An 18,354-nucleotide genomic window follows, 5' to 3' on the forward strand; every position below is an offset into this window, starting at 1 on the left:
GCCCGGATCCGCTCAGCATGCCGGCCCCGGCCCCGCCGCGCAGCCCGCGGTCGCCGCCGCTGCTGCTGCCGCGGCTGCTGCTGCTGCTGCTGGCGCTGGGCGGCCGCCACCTGCGCGCGGAGCCTGGAGACGGCGCGCAGGTCTGGAGCCGCTTCGCGCGCCCTCCGGCCCCAGAGGCCGCCGGCCTCCTCCACGACACCTTCCCCGACGGCTTCTTCTGGGCCGTGGGCACCGCCGCCTACCAGACGGAGGGCGGCTGGCGGCAGCACGGCAAGGGCGCGTCCATCTGGGACACGTTCACCCACCACCCGCCGGCGCCCCCAGGTGACCCCCAGGCAGCCAGCCTGCCGACGGGCGCCCCGTCGCCGTCCCCGCCCGCCACCGGGGACGTGGCCAGCGACAGCTACAACAACGTTTTCCGCGACACGGAGGGGCTGCGGGAGCTGGGGGTCACCCACTACCGCTTCTCCATCTCGTGGGCGCGCGTGCTCCCCAACGGCAGCGCGGGCGCCCCTAACCGCGAGGGGCTGCGCTACTACCGACGCCTGCTGGAGCGGCTGCGGGAGCTGGGCGTGCAGCCCGTGGTCACCCTGTACCACTGGGACCTGCCGCAGCGCCTGCAAGACGCCTACGGAGGCTGGGCCAACCGCGCCGTGGCCGACCACTTCAGGGACTACGCCGAGCTCTGCTTCCGCCACTTCGGCGGCCAGGTCAAGTACTGGATCACCATCGACAACCCCTACGTGGTGGCCTGGCACGGCTACGCCACCGGGCGCCTGGCCCCCGGCGTCCGGGGCAGCGCGCGGCTCGGGTACCTGGTGGCGCACAACCTCCTCCTGGTGAGTTCCAGGGGCCAGGCGGAGGGACCCGCCGGGGACCGGGCCTTCGGGGACGCCGGGGGCCAGAGGGGCGCCTGAGCCTCCAGCTCAGACGAGGCTCCATTTGAACACGTTTTTGAGGTAACTTAGGAGTCGCACGGGGTGGGGGGTGGGAGGTGGGGGCGCGGGGACTGAGCAGTTGAAGCTTTTCCTCTGGGGCCCGTGGAGTCGGGGATGGGAAGGAAATCCCGCGGCGCGCGCGCGCGCGCGCGAGTGCCCTGAGCGGGCGCACTTTGCAGCCACTTGTCCGGGGGAAATCGGAATCAGTTTCTTGGGTGAGAAGAGGGAGCTCCTTCCTCTGGGTGTAAGGGAATCCCTAGAGGTCGGGTGCGGAGGATTTCCTCGCAGAAGCTGTGGGGAGGAGGAGGAGGAGGGCGGGGGGTTGGTGACAGACGCAGGTGTGTCGGGAAGGTGCGCAGAGAGCGTCACTCTCTGCCCCAGTTTGTGGGGACCGCCCGAGTCCAGGGACCGCCCAGTGGGATCTCTGTTGCTTGTGGCTCCGTTCACGCCGCATCTCCGGGGTTTAAGAGTCTCTGGGCGGTCTCTCTGTCCATCCTTACTTCACTGGACGGGGTGCGAAGGCCCCTATAACCGTCTGAAACAAAGCTGGCCGTAAACATACCCAACCGCGGAGGGACACGCACGGCGCCCTCCCTCAGAGCGCAGCCCCGCGACGCTCCCTCCCAATGGGAGCGAGCATTCCTCTGGGGCGGGGGCGGGGGCGGGGGGGCTCTTCCCCTCAACAAACCCGTGCAAACACCCTGTGGGAGAAGCGTAATGCGGATGGACAGTGGAGACTGTTGCTATGCGGTGAGGAAGCTGTCGTCTCCCAAATAACTCTGCCTCCTTTTCCTGCTCTACTTAGGGTTCAAGGTCAGGACCCTTGATCTGAGGGTTCCTTTATGATAACGCCAGTTGTTGGTACACTTGGTACAGTTATTGCCAGAGACTATTTTATGTGTCATGGACAAACATTTTAATGCCAGTGTTTAAATGTAACTTTTGGTCCCTGTATCTTGGTGACTTGTGGGTCGCCTGGAAGACCTACTTTTAAACTTAGAATTAAGCCCCAGGTTTTGAACAAATGTAAGAAGGGCCACTTCTGCATACTTGTCAGTGAAGCTGCAGCCCATGGGGGCAGACCGTGGTGGGTTATGGAGCTGGCTCAGTGCCCCCAGCTGCCGCGGTAGTGGCTTGGATAAATGGCGTGGCAGCTCCACAGAATCCGCTCCCACGGATCATAAAAGAACACTGGATCTGTTTGAAACTAAAATCGAGATGTCAATGATTTCAGTTGATATATATCTTTTCATGAACATAGTTCAGTGCAACACTAATACACTCTTTCAGTCTGGCTGTCCTTTTCAGGAATCAGGGACCCTGGGCACCACCTGCTTATGGCTGGGGACAGAGCAACCGTGGGGAGAACCGGCCCCTCTTGTGAGGAAGACAGGAGCACATTTCAGTCCACACCAGAAAAAAACAGTCCGAGGTTCACGGGCAGCTGGGGGACCAAGTAGACCACTTCCGCAGACTCAGTCCTTCCGGTTCAGATCACACGGGTTACACTGTTAGGGTGCGTGGAGTAAACTCGGTGTGTTTGCAAGTCATCAGTTGCTATTTTAGTGACTTTCACGATTATTTCATTTGGAAAATAAGGAACTGGGACCTCAGGAGCTTCCTGGGACTCTGGCGTTTTATATCGTGCACATGCTTTTGATTCCTGTGCCCATTCTCAGCACTTTGATGAGATTTTCAGCTATATTTTTGGATCCTTACACACACACACACACACACACACACCCTTGCCAAACACTAACCACCCTTCCCAGAAATGCAGTGGACTTTGAATTTGTAAGAAATCAGTGACAGGTGGACACCGCTTTTGCTGATACCGCAAACAAAATGCTGATGGCTGTGAAACATTAATTTTGCTTCTAAATTTCTCTCGCTTGGAAGTGAGTCGTTTTCGTACCTTATAAAGTCAGTGGTCATTATCAAAGGATACTTTAAATTCATTTTTCTCGAGGTGCTTTTCTTCTGTTTTTTCGTGGTCTTTCTTGGTGCAGTGTTGTGGGGAGGGGCATAAGGAAGCTCTGACCTACTAGAAGAGATAAGACATACTCTGCGGGTTTTGGTAATAGAACACTTCAGCCCAGGGTTTGATGTTGCTGTTAGGGGCCGCTAAGCTCCTCACGTGGTCCTGTGCATTTGGGGTCTGATGCTAGACAGGGACTAACGTGTCCCACACCCCTCCCCCGCTGAGGATACCCCCTGGGGACACTAGACATCGACACCTCTCCTGTCCCCAAAGAGATTTAAGTGCCCTTGTCTGGTGGCCAGGAGGCCAGGAGGCCGGCCAAAGGGACTCTAGGAAGAGTCATGGGTGCTGTGCTCAGAATGGGGGTCTCCATGCTCTTTTGTGGGTTCCTGGCACTGGGGAAAACCTTGACAAAAAGAGAGAGGGAGGTGGAGGGAGGGAGGAAGAGAGAGAGAGAGAGAGAGAGAGAGAGGGAGGAGAAGGAAAACACGGGACTTAGAACTGAAGGCCTTCCAGGCTCCGGGGGCCCAGGTGCTTGCTCACCTGAGTCTGCCCCAGGGAGACAACACAGCTCGCTCTCTGACTTGAAGAGGGACCGCGTGCCGCCGCAGCTCTCCAGAGATGGCTCCTGAGGGCCCTGGGACAACCAGCAAGGAGCCCTGTGGTTGGGAGCTCAGCCCCGGCGCCACCTCTGCGTGTGCGCCCTGCCCCTGGGGTTCTGAGTGGCCCGGACTGAGCTGAAGACAGCTCCGTGCACCGGGGTCGGCGGGGCCAGGAGCTACTACTTTGCGCGAGCATGTCTGGGACGAACAGGACTGGTCTGAGCGCCGACCTCCACGTGGACACCCGTGCCCACGTCTCAGCGGACCTGTCCGCGGCGTGTGTCCAGCGCTCTCCTCTCTTCCTTGACGCGCCTTCTCAGCCTGGCGTCCGGAACCACTCTCTCCTGCCGCTCCTCTCGGCTCCCTGGCCAGAGCGTCCCATCCCCTTCGCCTGGGCCCCCTCGCCCGGCCTCCTCCCCAGGACGTCACACTGGGGCCTCTTCTCTGGACTCACCCCCGCTGATCTCTCTGAATGCTGTCTACTCTCCCACGGCGGCAGACGGGGAGTCTCCAGCCGTCACTTCTGCCCTGCGCTCCAGACCGCCCAGGTGTCCCCTAGGCCCGTCACATGGGACACGGCCAGACACAAACTCCTGTTCTCCCCCATCTCTGTTATGCCCACTTTGTTCTTTCAGTCGGTTGAGCCCCCAAATCTGAACTCCTTCCTTTCTCTTGAGTCTTCTTTTCAACCCGTCAACAAGACCCGACAGCTCCAACGGCCCCGAAGATGGACTTGGAATCCCACCACGTCCGTCCGCACCTGAGGCTGCAGCGTGAGCAGCACTGACCTGAGTCTTCGGAACTGCTTCCCGGCGGTTGTCCTCGCCTCCGCCCTCACTGCACCCCCCCCACCACACTGCCCCGTGGACCGTGACAGAGAGCCTCTAGGGTATTGTTCTATGTGAGCCAGACAGAGCCCCTTGTTTGTGAAAACCCCACCTTCAAGAACCAGCTAACTGGGCCCGCCCCGGAATGCTGGTTCTTCCCCCCGTGGACTCCCGCAGTGCCGCCTTCTGATGTCCCCTACCTCGTCGTCCCCCACACCGAGCCCGGGCAGTTCCTTAAGTGAGGAGACTGTGTCCTCGTCCTCTGTCTTAGAATGCCGTCTTGCCCTTGGTAGGTGCTCGTGACCTCTGGCTATGTAGGGGCCCGACCCTCCTTTATAAACGGTGCTCTAGGGCTCACTCTCTCTGTCGGCCTTGCTCGCTGCTTTCCGGTGGGAGGTACCGAGTCCCAACCTTGGATAGGAAGGGCGGGAAACATAATGGGGCGGAGTTTGACATTTTCAGTAAAAATGGAGGGTTCATCTTCCAATTTATGACTCTGTTGTAAAGATTTTCAACCCGTTAAAAACCGTCTATAATCACCATGGACACCGTGAAGAAGTTTTCCGAATGGGAGGGGGGGATAGTGCCCTGGCTGGCTTTCGGAGCCTGTGTGGCAAGTGGCTTCATGGTCGGGTTGACTTTTCCCTCCCCCAGGAATGGGAGAGGCAGTTTATCTACAGGGTCCGTGTGCTGAAAAGAGACACACTGTGTGCTTGCGGGGAGCGCTGTACCCATTCCCCTCTCATTACAATGCACTCGGTACATGGGCGGAGCACTCACCTGGGTTGAAACAATGTGTTCTTTTAGAACAGTACTGAATTCAATCGTGCATTTCATCAGAAATAGCTAACATATCTCCCAAAGAGCTTGACTCACTTCTCTTCGAGTACCTGATTGAACATAGCGGTTGCTGAAGGTCACCGTCAAGTTCGAGAAAGAAAATTAAGAATAGGGAGAGAACTAATACAACTATTTTAAAATCGTAGCGACGCGTAACAATGTCCATTGTTTCGAGTTGAAGAGAAGAGGGAGAATGCAGACCACTCAGCATTCAAATGGCAGCGTGCACTTCTCACGCACAAAATGAACGCACGCGCAGCCGCACCGCCTGGGTGTGCGGTTAGTCACGGCTGTCACACGTAGGTGTCTTCTGCGCCATCTTCAGTTCTCAAACAATACGATTTGCTCTAAGCCAGAATTTTAGCATAAATAATTCTTACAAAAGGTGCCTTTCCTTTTCAACGAATTCTGTCTTTTAAGGCGTAAAGGAAATGCGAGCTGTAGGAGGAGAATAGAATGCATACCTATTGGGGAGGCAAGAAATACGGAGTGCGTAAAAATATGTGCCGTGCCGGAATCTTCCAAGATCGAGTCTTCTCAGGAAACTCCGAGGTTATGTTTGCAATCTCTGCTTAAACAGATACGCATAACCTGCCTTTGGCTTCCTCTGTCCTGATGTATTCTGGGTACGAAGTTAATGCGAAGGAACAGTCTCCCTCTTCCCCACTCTCCCAAGGATAAACTCTTATCTATCTTCCAGAAAGTTGACACGAACACTCTCACTGTGCGAGGACAACAGGCAGCGCAGACCCTGTACTCGTGTGTGATTTCCTGGGATCAGAGGTTGTATATCATACTGAGTTTTCAATTTTTAGTGCTTTTCTCGGCCCTTGGAACAGAAGAAATATTGGACACAATTGTTAACGAATGAATAAATGTAGATGTGAAATCATCTCCCCTTGTTTCAGCATGCCCCTCTTCTTTCTTGTAAATCGGATGGTTGCAATCTGCTTTCTCACACAGTATCTGGGAGGGGGTTTTAGAGCAAGGAAGTAAACAGTCAAAAATATTGGTGACAGTCGTTAAAATGATGCCCCAAGACGGATAAAGACGATCTGAGAAAGACAGGAACGGGGAAGAAATTCCTGCCTAGGTAGCTGTATGACCTTTCTCATTCCCAGGGCCAATGGCATCCTTATTTCCTCCACTGCACAGGAAAGAGGGGGAGGGGAGGGGCAGAATGTGCCTGATTTGGAAGCCAGACCACTCCCATTTAAACTGATTTTAGAAACGTATCTCTTCTATATAAGTTCCATCAGTCCAGTAGTATTGATTGCCTCCATCTTTTATACTAACACACAGGGTCTGGCACAAATAATGTCCCTCCATTATCACAAACCCTTTTATTATAAAATCATGAGCAGGTGATTCTGTAACATAACAACACCACACTCAAGCACACACCGTAGGACATTTCAGGTGAACTGTTCAAATTAAAGCTATAAATTGTCACACCCACACGATGACCCTACCAACCCCACTCACGCAGGCCTTACTTCTGCCGGACCCTGTATTATATTTAGTTTGTAATTTTGGGTTTTATTTCATGTGCACGCAGTGGTGCTGAAGCAGCCAGAGTGCCGCATGGTTTGGTGTGTTGACAAGTTCGAGCTCTTTGGGGTGACCCACTGTAAGGTGGGGTGACCCGCCGAGGCAGACGCGCTGTTTGAACTGAGTGATGCGGGCCAGGGGAGGGCCAGGGGAGGGCCAGGTGGGGCCTTTGATGAGCATTTGCCTCGACCAGCTGGGCGTCAGGAGGGCTGAGGTGCGCCTCTCTGATTTCAGAAGAAGCCAGACACTCAGAATCTTGTGTGACATTTTCCCATTTCCCGACTTTTAAAGATTGTGTCAAAAACATTTGGAGCGTGACGAAGGCCAAACAAAGCTCAGTGGATGTTGAGTTCGTAGTCACTGACCTACAGCCTCGGGCTGCTGGGGCGGGAGCCTGACGCCCAACCCTGCAGGGGGCCTGGGCCAAGGTCCGTGCCTGAGGCCGACCCCTGGGGCTGGGACCTCCTCCCCGAGGGTGTCACCTCCCACTGGGCGGGGCTCCCAGATGCCGACCTCCCGGGAAGCGAGCGGCGGAGGACGGTGGAATGGCGGGTTTTTGAGCACACAGCTCCGTAATATATGGGTCCCGTGATATATGGGTCCCGTAATATTGAAGACATCGTGATACTCGTTTAAACTTGTTTTATCCGATGAGACAACTAGGTCTCTGTTGAACCAGGAGACACTTGATGTCGTCCCCTGGAATGCGCACCGTCTGGCCCCGCTCCCAGGCCCGGGACCGCGGTTCACTTTCGGGAGCAGCTGGAAGAGAGGGAGGTGGGCCGTCGGGGCACTGCGCAGAGCGGGGGGACTGGGATGAGACTCCGGGATGAGCACGGGGACCCCCTGGAACGGTGGCCACCACGTTCCCGTCCCTTCCCCACAGCCCGTCCCTCCGGAGGCAGAGGGTGTCTGTCTCCCTGGCAGGAAAGGGTGGGGGGGTTGTTTCTCTCTGAAGACCCTGCCAGGCTCCAGGGGAAGGGGCTCAGAGGCCTTTGGAGATGGGTCCCCACTGAAACGGCTGGCCCCCCGGCTGGCCCACACAGCGGCAGCTTGCTCTCTACAGGGTGTCTCCAAGGCTGTAATTTTTGGTACTTCTTCTTCTTCTTCTTTTTTTTTTTTGTAGCTACAGTTGTTTTCTTTTTTTTAAAAAAAAGATTTTATTTATTTATTTTTAGAGAGGGAAGGGAGAGAGAAAGAGAGAGAGAGACAGAAACATCAATGTGCGGTTGCTGGGAGCCATGGCCTGCAACCCAGGCATGTGCCCTGACTGGGAATCGAACTTGCGATGCTTTGGTTCGTAGCCCGTGCTCAATCCACTGAGCTACACCAGCCAGGGCAATTTTTGGTACTTCTAAGTATGAATGGACAGCCGAACTTCAAAAGATATTTGAGGAAATGGCTCAGTAGGAAACAGAGAAAATAAAATAAACCAATAGAAAAGCAACCCAAGAAAACGTTATGCAGGATATTAACCATAGACACACTGAACAGGGAACAATCAGAACACTGAAACATTCTTGAACATCAACAATAGGGCTGTGGAAGTAAAAAGTTTGGTAGAAAGATTAAAAAGAAAAGAAACGCCCCCAACACAGTACAAAATGACAAAGAGATGCAAATATCAAAGAGAGGGGGAGACGGTGAAAAGACCAAGCGCCGAAGTCCCGCAGCGGACTAGCCGGAGTTCTGGAAGGACAGGAAGGGGTGCAGGGCAGACAGTTGCGAGAGAAATGCCGGGAGAACCCGGCCCGCAGCAGCAGAACACCGCGCTCGGCTCGCAAGGCGCTCCTGCGGTCCTCGGGCAGTGCACGCAGAGACCCAGGCGCCAGATGGGCCTTCTCTGTAGTTTCTGAAACAAAAAAGCTCAACATACACATTACTTGCTAGATTTATGGCTATTTACCTTAAGCTAAAATTCTCCAAGTTTCGAGTCCCCTACCAAAACGATTACGTGGTAACTCGCCCAATGGCCACGAGACAGCACCTTTCACTTGGGACCTTTCTTGTTCTTTTTCCCGCTCGATCTCCGTTGCCGGGAAGTGAAGGCCACAAAGACGCGTCACAGGAGGACGCTGTGAGGTGTGGCGGGCCCCTCGCGTGGACGGTACGCCGGGAGAAACAAAGCAGAGGGGGAGGGCAGGGCAGGGGAAAACCAAGTCATCCACAACCCGATGAAGAAGCTTCCTTTTCCCTCTCGCTCTGGCGCGGAAGCCCCGCGGTCTCCCGTTTTCCCCGTGCAGCCCGAGGTCGGCGGGTCAGGCAGCGGTGGCTCCTGCATCCCCCGGGGCAGGCTTTGGGACACACTAGCCCTCAGTTCAGACTCCTGCCCCTCACTCCCTGCCTGCGGCCACGGAGCGGGTCTGCCTGTGGGGCCTTGAGTCCTTTTCCTCCGACTCTTCCCTCAGCCTGGCTGGTGCCCCCACCCTGGCGCCCACCTCCCCGAGGCCTGTGCCTTCTCAGTGAGGCACGCCCTGCCCCCCCCGCCCCCCGTTTCTCCCTGCCTCTCCCAGGAAGCCCACCCTAGCGGAGTGGGGGGCAGAGAGGACCACTTCCTGCCCAAGAGGTGCTCCCTGGTGGCTGGGATCTGGGGAGCTCCCCCCAAGGTACGGGTCCTGCAGATGAAACGTGTGAAGATGAGTGTCTTGGCTTTGGTTTCTTCTAGCTTCTCGGCTTGAAGGGCAATTACAAAACAAAAAGTAACAACAGACAACCGAACGCCCTCTGGCGTAACACTGGCTATCGAAAACAGTCTTCGACTCCTTCTGGAAGGATCCCCAGACAGAAGCCAGGTCTTCGGATTTAGTAGCTGCTCAGCGCCGTCGGGGCCGAGAGGCTTATGCGTGTTAATTAACACCCCTGGACGGACGTTTGTCCAGGGATCCAACCTAATCCTGGGACGTTATTTGTGATCTCAAAGGGAGACTGTTAGGAAAAATTTTCCTGGGCTTGGCAATGGGGCGGAAGGATTACTGTAGCTGGCGTTTTGTAAGCACTTGTGGAATGAAAATATCTCTCAAATCAGTGACTTTCAAAGTTTTTGACCTTGACCCACACAGTAAAAAAAGCATTTTTCACATGTTGACACACACACGACTGATACCAAAATTTCATGAAGCAACGTTTACGGTTCTCCATGCGGTGCACGCTGATATTTGCTAGTTAGTCCTGTTCGATTACAGTTTTCAAACGGCTGCGGCTACGCATAACCTTGTTTCACGACTGGGAAAGCCCATTGAAGAGCGCGGAGAAGCTGGCACCACGCAAAGGCGGATGGCAGGCAGAGGGCGACAGGGCTGGTTGGTCGGTCACTCCGCTCTCAGCGGCTCCATGAAGCCTCTTTCCTACCCCTGCGATCTCACCGTCCCCCGTTCTCTGGGTGAAGCGTGTTCTCTCCTGCACGCGGAATGCAGTGGTTTCCAAAGCAGCGAGCCCCACACGAGCTTGAGAGTCGGTCGGTGGCCCATCCTCAAGTCTCAGAGTCTGTAGGTTGGCATCTGCCGTGGGCCGTGCAGAGCAGGAGAACTGGGGGAGCAGGCAGGTGGAGGGTGAGCGAGCACGGGAAACGTAAGGGGGACTGGTGTGGAAGACACTGCTTGTCGTAAAAGTGTGGCGATAGATTGGGGAGCCGCGGCTCCGGCAGGGCGTTGCTGGGCTGCTTTGGTGGCGGCAGCGAGGGCCGTGCACCGAAGGGATCCCCGGCGGATGGACGGGAGAGCCGCTGGGGCCTCAGCAACGCGCTCTGGGCCTCAGCCCTTTGTTTTCTGGTCTCCGCCTCTCCTGCGGCCTGAGGTCTCCCTGCCTGTGCCTTCGTGCTTCCGGTCACGTTGCTACCAGAAGAGCAGATATGAAAACCAGGGATTGAAGGGCCTCTGGTCCCTGATAACGTTGTGATTAATGGGCCAGACAGACTCTGGTCCCAGGCCAGGCAGTCTGTTAACAACCTAGCATTGATAATTCGGAAAGATTTCCGTAGCAGCGTGATTTAATATTAAACAGAATGATTTAACTGATGTCAATTAGTTCTGTACAGATAAATGAAGGAGTCGAGAAACTTAATCTCTGATTTACTGATGTGTTTACCCAAAGTGAGTTATAAAATCATTTTTTATTTTCTTTGAAGGGAGTTATTTTTTAAAACGAATAAATAAAGGCCCTGGCCAGGTAGCTCAGTTGGTTAGAGCGTCATCCTGATGCACCAGGGTTGCCGGTTCAATCTTTGGTCAGGGCACATATAAGAACTGAATACATCAGTAAGTGGAACAACAAATCTCTCTCTCTCTCTCAAATCAATAAGTTAAAAAAAGTGAATAAGGCTTTTTATGTAACCTACTTTTAGGAAGTCCAGATGAAATGATCATAAGTAACTAGACTCCAAAACTACACTATAATTAAAAAAAAATCTCCCCTGGCCTTTACTTTGCCCAGTTGTGAAAGCACGCCTTTAGCTGAGTTCTTCTAGAACCTCACATTGGTGATTACATGTACATCAAGGACTGCTCTATATGCGAATGACCAGTGCTAAGCAAACCTCGGTCCAGGGAGAAGAGGGACTCGAGTAGAAAGAAGGACGCGGGGAGGACTCACAGAATGGGGGAAAGGACGCTAGGCATTTCGGGAATGGAACTTGCAAGCCACCCTTCCTGTCGAGGAGGGCAGTCTCTCTCCCTCACTGCGAATGGGCCCATGTACGCACGCCCCGGTCAGCACGGCGTCTGCACACCCCGCTGTGGAAGGGCTCCTCCCACCCAGCCACCGCAGAAGCACTTCCTCCGCCCCAGCCTCCACCCCAGCGGGTAAGCCTGGGGGCGGGGTGGGGGGGGGAGGTGTCTGCTGGCCCGGCTTGGGGTGTCCCACGGAGCTAGGGGAAGAGAATCTGTGCCCTTTTCGTTTTGCAGCTTTCCCGCCAGACCAATGAATAACAGTAAACGTGCCTCGAGAGCAGGTGCTGGGCCTTACCCATGCCCTGGGCTTCCAGAACCTAGCAGGCTAGTATACAGCAGGTGTTTAATACACGTCATCAAACTGTACACTGAGAAATGATTAGCGAGTAAGTTTTATGTTGTGCACATTTGCCACAGTAAAAAAGTAAAATAAATATATTACCTAATGTTCTGTCCGCCTCTCAAAACCAGCGTGTGCATCATTTCTTGTGATTTCTGAGAAGAGCTCTGTCTCGGACTTAGTTGTGTGGGACGGAAGAGTAGACAGTGTGAGCAGCCCTACTCAGCCATCGGTTTCACTTTGAAGGTCTTAACCAAGGTTTTAAATTACAAATTTTATGGTATGGAACATACCGATATACTGTGGCTGGGCGCGAAGGTCTTAATATCAGGACCCTACACTTGCTACTTGGTGAAGGTGGGGGGTCAGTTTCTCTATCCGTGCTACATGGGCAGGGTTAATGGCATATATCGAACTAACCCGGATTTTGTTCGTTTCTGTATTCCCATTCTGTAGTTCGTGTCCATGGGTCACATACATATAAGTTCTTTGACTTCTCCATTTCCCGTATTATTCTTAATTTCCCCCCTGTCTGTTTTGACCTACCATTTATGCTTCTTTTTTTTTTAGATTTTATTTATTTATTTTTAGGGGGGAGAGGGGGAGAGAGAGAGAGAGAGAGAGAGAGAGAGAGGTATCAATGTGCGGTTGCTGGGGGTTAAGGCCTGCAACCCAGGAATGTACCCTGGCTGCGAATCAAACCTGGGACACTTTGGTTCCCAGCCCACGCTCAATCCACTGAGCTACGCCAGCCAGGGCCATTTATGCTTCGTATTCCCTGTACCTTTTCCTCCATTCTCCCTCCTCCCCCTCCCCACTGAAAATGCTCCATGTGATCTTCATTCCTGTGATTCTGTTCCTGTTCTAGTTGTTTGCTTAGTTTCTTTTTGTTTGTTTGTTTTTTTTTTGGTTTGGTTGTTGATTGTTGTGAGTTTGTTGTCATTTTACTGTTCATAGTTTTTGATCTTCTTTTTCCTAGATAAGTGTCTTTAACATTTCATATAATAAGGGCTTGTTGATGATGAACTCCTTTAACTTGACCTTATCTGGGAAGTTCTTTATCTGCCCTTCCATTCTAAATGATAGCTTTGCTGGATGGATTAATCTGGGATGTAGGTCCTTGCCTGTCATGACTTGGAATACTTCTTTCCAGCCCCTTCTGGCCTGCAAGGTTTCTTTTGAGAAATCAGCTGATAGTCTTATGGAAACTTCTTTGTAGTTAACTCTCTCCTCTTCTCTTGCTGCTTTTAAGATTCTCTCCTTATCTTTAATCTTGGGTAATGTAATTATGATGTGCCTTGGTGTGTGCTTCCTTGGGTCCAGCCTCTTTGGGACTCTCTGAGCTTCCTGGACTTCCTGGAAGTCTATTTCCTTTGCCAGATGAGGGAAGTTCTCCTTCATTATGTTTTCAAATAAGCTTTCCATTTCTTGCTTTTCCTCTTCTCCTTCTGGCACCCCTATGATTTGGATGTTGGAACATTTAAAGTTGTCCTTGGAGGTTCCTAAGCCTCTCCTCACTTTTTTGAATTCTTATTTATTCATTCTGTTCTGGTTGAATGTTTATTTCTTAATTCTGCTCCAAACCATTGATTTGAATCCTGATTTCCTTCCCTTCACTGTTGGCTCCCTGTACATTTTCCTTTATTTCACTTTTCATAACCTTCACTCTTTCCTCTATTTTGTGACCATATTCAACCAATTTTGTGAGCAACCTGATTACAAGTGTTTTGAACTGCACATCTGATAGGTTGGCTATCTCTTCATCACTTAGTAGTATTTTATTTGGAGCTTTGATCTATTGTTCCATTTGGGCCATTATTTTCTATCAATAGTAAGGGGTGAAACCTTAAGTGTTCACCAGGGCGGGGCAACCTACATCACTGCATTGTGGAGCTGTATGTGGGGGAGGGTCTGAGAGGGAACAGTGCAGCTTGCTCTGCTCTCTGCCCACTTCCAGTCACTTCCCTTGCTACCCACAAGCAAACTGGGCCCTTTTGGTCCTGATTCCCGGGTGGGTGGGTTTGTGTATGTTCTAGGACCCCATGGGTCTCTCCAACAAACTCTCGTATGAGGCTGGGAGTTTCTCCCGCTGCTCAACCCCTACAGGTGTTTTCAGACAGAAGTTTTAAGGCTTTATTTGCCCACTGGAGCCCTGGGTTGTGCAGTCTGTCTCGCTCCCCAGTTGTTCCTCCTGGTTTATCTGCATGCAAATGTGGGACCACCCACTCTGTCAGCTGCCACCTTGCCCATCCAGCCCCGCCTCACCCACCACAGTCCTCCAGCCACAGCCTTGCTGCGAGTCCTCTCCACCTGGTTGCCCATCTCTCCGCCCTCCTACTGGTCTGGATGAATGTTTCTTCTTTAACTCCTTGGTTGTCAGACTCCATATAGTTCGATTTTCTGGCAGTTCTGGCTATTTTTTTGTTGTTGTTTTTTTAATTTGTTGTCCTTCTTTTGGTTGTGTGAGGAGGCACAGGTATATCTACCTACGGTTCCATCTTGACTGGAAGTCGTCAGTTGCATTTCAGACACATGAAAATTTTGTCATCAGTCTTTCATTGTAGGCATTCCAGTGTGTGTGACTGCTCATTGTGGTTTTATTTTCATCTCCTTGAAAAGTTGACGTTGAGCATTGGTGTTGATGCTCTTGTGAAAAGTCTGCTCAAGACTTTCGTTCGTGGTGGGGTGGGGTGTTGTTTCTTTTTTATTATTGACTGTTAGGGTTATTGTGTTTATTCTGAATAGAATTTTTTTTGTCAGATGTATTTTTAACATTTCCCTTCACTGGTTTACCTTTTCATATTGTTAACTTTTCAAGAGCAGAGTTTTAATTTTGATGAAGTCCAATTTATTATTTTTTCTTTTTATTTTTTCTTTTGTGATGTGTGCTTTCTGTGTCCAAAGAAGTATTTTTCCTATCCCATGATCAAAAGGCCATGTTTTGAACTAAAAACTTAATAGTTTTAGCTTTTACATTTGCATCTATGATATGTCTCAATTGAATTTTTTTGCAAGGTGTAAGGTTGGGTTGTTTTTCCCCCATACATTTTCCAAACACAGGACCATTTATTGAAAAGGCTCTCCTTTCGCCACGTAAGCACTTTGGTGCATTGGTGAAAAATCACTTAGCCGTGGGTTTAGTTTCAAATTCTCTGTTCCTTTCTTTAATCTATTTGTCTGTCCTTATGACAGTATCTCCCTTGGTTGATCATTATAGTTTTATAGGAAATCTTTAAATCAGGTAGTTTGAATGCTTCAACTTTGTTCTTTTTAAAACTTGTTTGAACTGTTCTATGTCCTTTGAATTATCATATTCATGTTAGAATCAATCGCCAGTTTCTACAGAAAAAATTGTTGAGATATTAGGTGGGGTGGCATTGAGTCTATACTTCGGTTTGGGGAGAAGGGACAATATTGAGCCTTCCAATCCATTAAAAAGTGGCATCTCCCCCCATTTATTTAGATCTTAGAAATGTCCAGTAGATGTCACAGTAACAGTCTTGCACATCTTTTGTTACTTTTGTTAAATCATTCTTAGGTACTTTATGGTTTGGGTGTTAAGTGGTATTGTATTTAACATTTATTTTCCACATGTTTATTGTGTGTATATAAAATGCAATTGATTTTTGCATATTGACATATTCTGTTAACTTGCTAAGTTTCCTTATTAGTTCCAATAGTTTATTTTTAGATCCCTTAGGATTTCTATATAGATAATTGTGTTTTCTCTGAATAATAGATTTGTTTTCCTTTCCAACCAGCTTGTCCTTTCTTTCTTTGATCTGTCTTGCTATTCTGGCTGGGACCCAGTATAATGTAAATAAAAGTTCTGAGAGTGGTTAACTTTATTCATAAATCTTTTATTCTTTTTGAACCTATTATATATTGAAGAAATTTCAGGAGGAAAAAATACACAGTAGAGAGCTGTGTTTTTCTCTATACCATAGGAAAAAACAGAAGTTTTCCTTTTACAGTGATTTATTACATTGATTGATTCTTGTGTATTGAACTATCCTTGCATTCCTGGGACAAATCCTTCTTGATTCAGGTATATAATCCTTTTAATATACTGCTGAAATTGCTTTGCTAGTATTTTTCAAGGTTTTTTTGGTATCTATTTAATAAGGGATATTGGTCTGTAGCTTTGTGTGAGAAGGATTGGTGTTAATTCTTCTTTAAATATTTGGTATTATTTACCATTAAGGCCACTCACCCTCAGTTTTTCTTAGTTGGAAGGTTTGTTGTTTTTTTTTTAAATGTATTGATTGATTTTTAGAGGGAGAGAGGAAGTGAGAGAGACAGAGAAAGAAACATTGATTTGTTGTTCCACTTATTTTTACATTCATTGGTTGATTCTTGTATGTGCCCTCACTGGGGATCGAACCTGCAACCTTGACATGTCAGGATGGTGCTCTAACCAAATGAGCCACTTGGCAGGGCTGGCAGGTTTTTGATACTGATTCAATCTCTTGACGTTTATTTTGCATTCCAGGATGTGGCTTATATTTATAAACACTTCACGTACAACTTGAAAGTATTGTTGAGGGTAGTGTTGACCTAAACCCTAAATGTCAGTGAGCTCTATTTGGTTTGTAGTATTGTTTAGATAATTTATATATTTATGAATTTTTTGCCATTTCCGCAATCAGTTATTGAGAGAGAAGTTAAAATCTTCAACCCATTGCCAAATTGTCTACTTTTAAAAAAAATCTATGAATTTTTGCTTTATGTATTTTAAAGCTCTGATATTGTTACACTTAGAATTATATCTTGTCAATGAATTGGTCCTCTTATCATTAAGAAATATCCATCTTTATCTCAATACACTTCCTGTCTTGAAGTCTATTTTGTCATTAATATACCCTTGCAGATATTTTAGGTTTACTACATGCCTGAGACATCTCTTTCCATCTTTTTTCTCTCAATTTAGCTGAGACGTTACATTCTAAGTGTATTTCTTGAACACAGAATGTAGTTGGAATGTATTTCAAAATCTAGTTTGATAGTATCTGTCTTTTCCTTGGAGCATTTAGTACATTTTTATTTACATAATTATTGATATATTTGGGTTTATGTTTACCATCTTGTTATGTGATTTCTAATTGTCCTATCAGTTCTTATTTCTTTCTTTAGCATACTTCTCAGTGAATCAAATGTTTCTTGGTATTTTATTTTTATTATTCTGCTGGCCTTTTAGATATAACTTTTAATATATTTTTATTACACTATTTATCTTTATCATATAGTCTATACAGAATTAATAGTGTTAAACCCATTCAATGAAATTTTTATTTGAGATATTTTACTTTTCAGTTCTATAATTTTTATGTTTTTCCCCCCATTTCTCTGTGTTTATTCCCCAGTTGCTCACTTTTTACAGCTACCTTTTCCTTGCCGTCCTTGCACATGTTTCTAAAAGCTATGTTAAGATCCTAGATCTTTTTGGCTTTGGTTTGTTTCTTTGGAATGTTTTTCTTAAAATTTAAGGTTTTACTTTTCCTTCTTTTTCAATGTTTAGTGATTTTTTATTGTACCCTGGACAATATGAACGACACACGATAGCGGGTCTGGCTTCCGTTGCACTCCTCTAAAGAGTACGCTATTGTGTTCTGCCAGGCAGGTAATCGCCGGGGGACTGTTTTTCCACCTGCCAGGCCTGCAGTCAGTCTTCGCCAGCCACCCGGCTGTGCCTCCCCCGGGCAGCACTGCCCCATCCCGGCCTGAGCTCGGGTGGAAGGCTGGGCTGGGGTGGGGCTCACCCCCAGGTGGCCCTTGACCCCTGTTTTTAAATGCCTTAGTCATGGGAACATTTGTGTTGGACTGTAGGAAGGATACAAACAGGTAAACGAAAGGTGCTTGCAATTTAAACAGCAAGAAAATGTGCTATGAAATTCAATGTATTTTACTTGACTTCCGAAATTTGGTGATACTCGCTGATTGGTAAAGAAATACAAGATCTATTTATTCTAGACTTTTCGTACTCTGCGTTTCAAAATCCGCATCGTGGCTGGTAGGAAAGTGAGGAGGACTGGGTGGAGGGGGGCAAAGGGAGAAAAACTGGGACAACTGTAATAGCATGATCAATAAAATATAATTAAGAAAAAGAAAGTGAGGGGATATCATATCCTGCAGTGTCTTTTACACCAAAATGGACCACTAGTGCATTCTGAGTAAACACGGTGTTATTCTTAGAGGGCTACTGTGCCCAGTTCCTTATAATTTACTTTTTAATGAAGTCTGCCTGAAAGTTCTCTCTTAAGGTCTCAGAAGGAAAATACAACCCGGACATCTTATGAAAGAGTTCCGCTGCTCTGGCGCAGAAAATTGTTTGCTTTTGTCCCGGACTTTTTGATCTGGTTCTTCACGCCAGCCTGCATCCTCCATGGCTGTTTATGGAATACTTACTCCACCCAGATACCTCGCTGGAGTCTGAGGCCAGAGGGAGAAAAGCCCGGTCGATGCCTTTGAAACGCCTACAACTTAGACAGTTAGATAAACGCAGTGTCCTGTGGTTGAGGTGTCTGAGAGGGACCAGATGTGGAGACACATGGAAAAGACATCTAAGGGTAGGGAGAGGGAAGAGGTCAGGGAGGGCTTCCTGGAGGCGGTGA

The 18,354-nt window shown here is 49.3% G+C and overlaps 1 protein-coding gene across 2 annotated transcripts in view; it reads left to right on the top strand.

The window, feature by feature from the left end:
• Positions 1–18,354, top strand: part of KL (klotho) — a 33,273-nt gene continuing 14,919 nt past the window's right edge. For both annotated transcript variants that reach the window (XM_045838877.1, XM_045838878.1), the window contains exon 1: positions 1–839. In XM_045838877.1, coding sequence (XP_045694833.1) covers positions 18–839 — 822 coding nt within the window. In that variant the 5' untranslated portion in view covers positions 1–17. The remainder of the gene's footprint in view (positions 840–18,354) is intronic.

This window comes from Phyllostomus hastatus, unplaced genomic scaffold (genome assembly GCF_019186645.2).
Source record: "Phyllostomus hastatus isolate PE091 unplaced genomic scaffold, TTU_PhHast_1.1 phas_contig_29, whole genome shotgun sequence".
Classification (NCBI taxonomy): domain Eukaryota; kingdom Metazoa; phylum Chordata; class Mammalia; order Chiroptera; family Phyllostomidae; genus Phyllostomus; species Phyllostomus hastatus.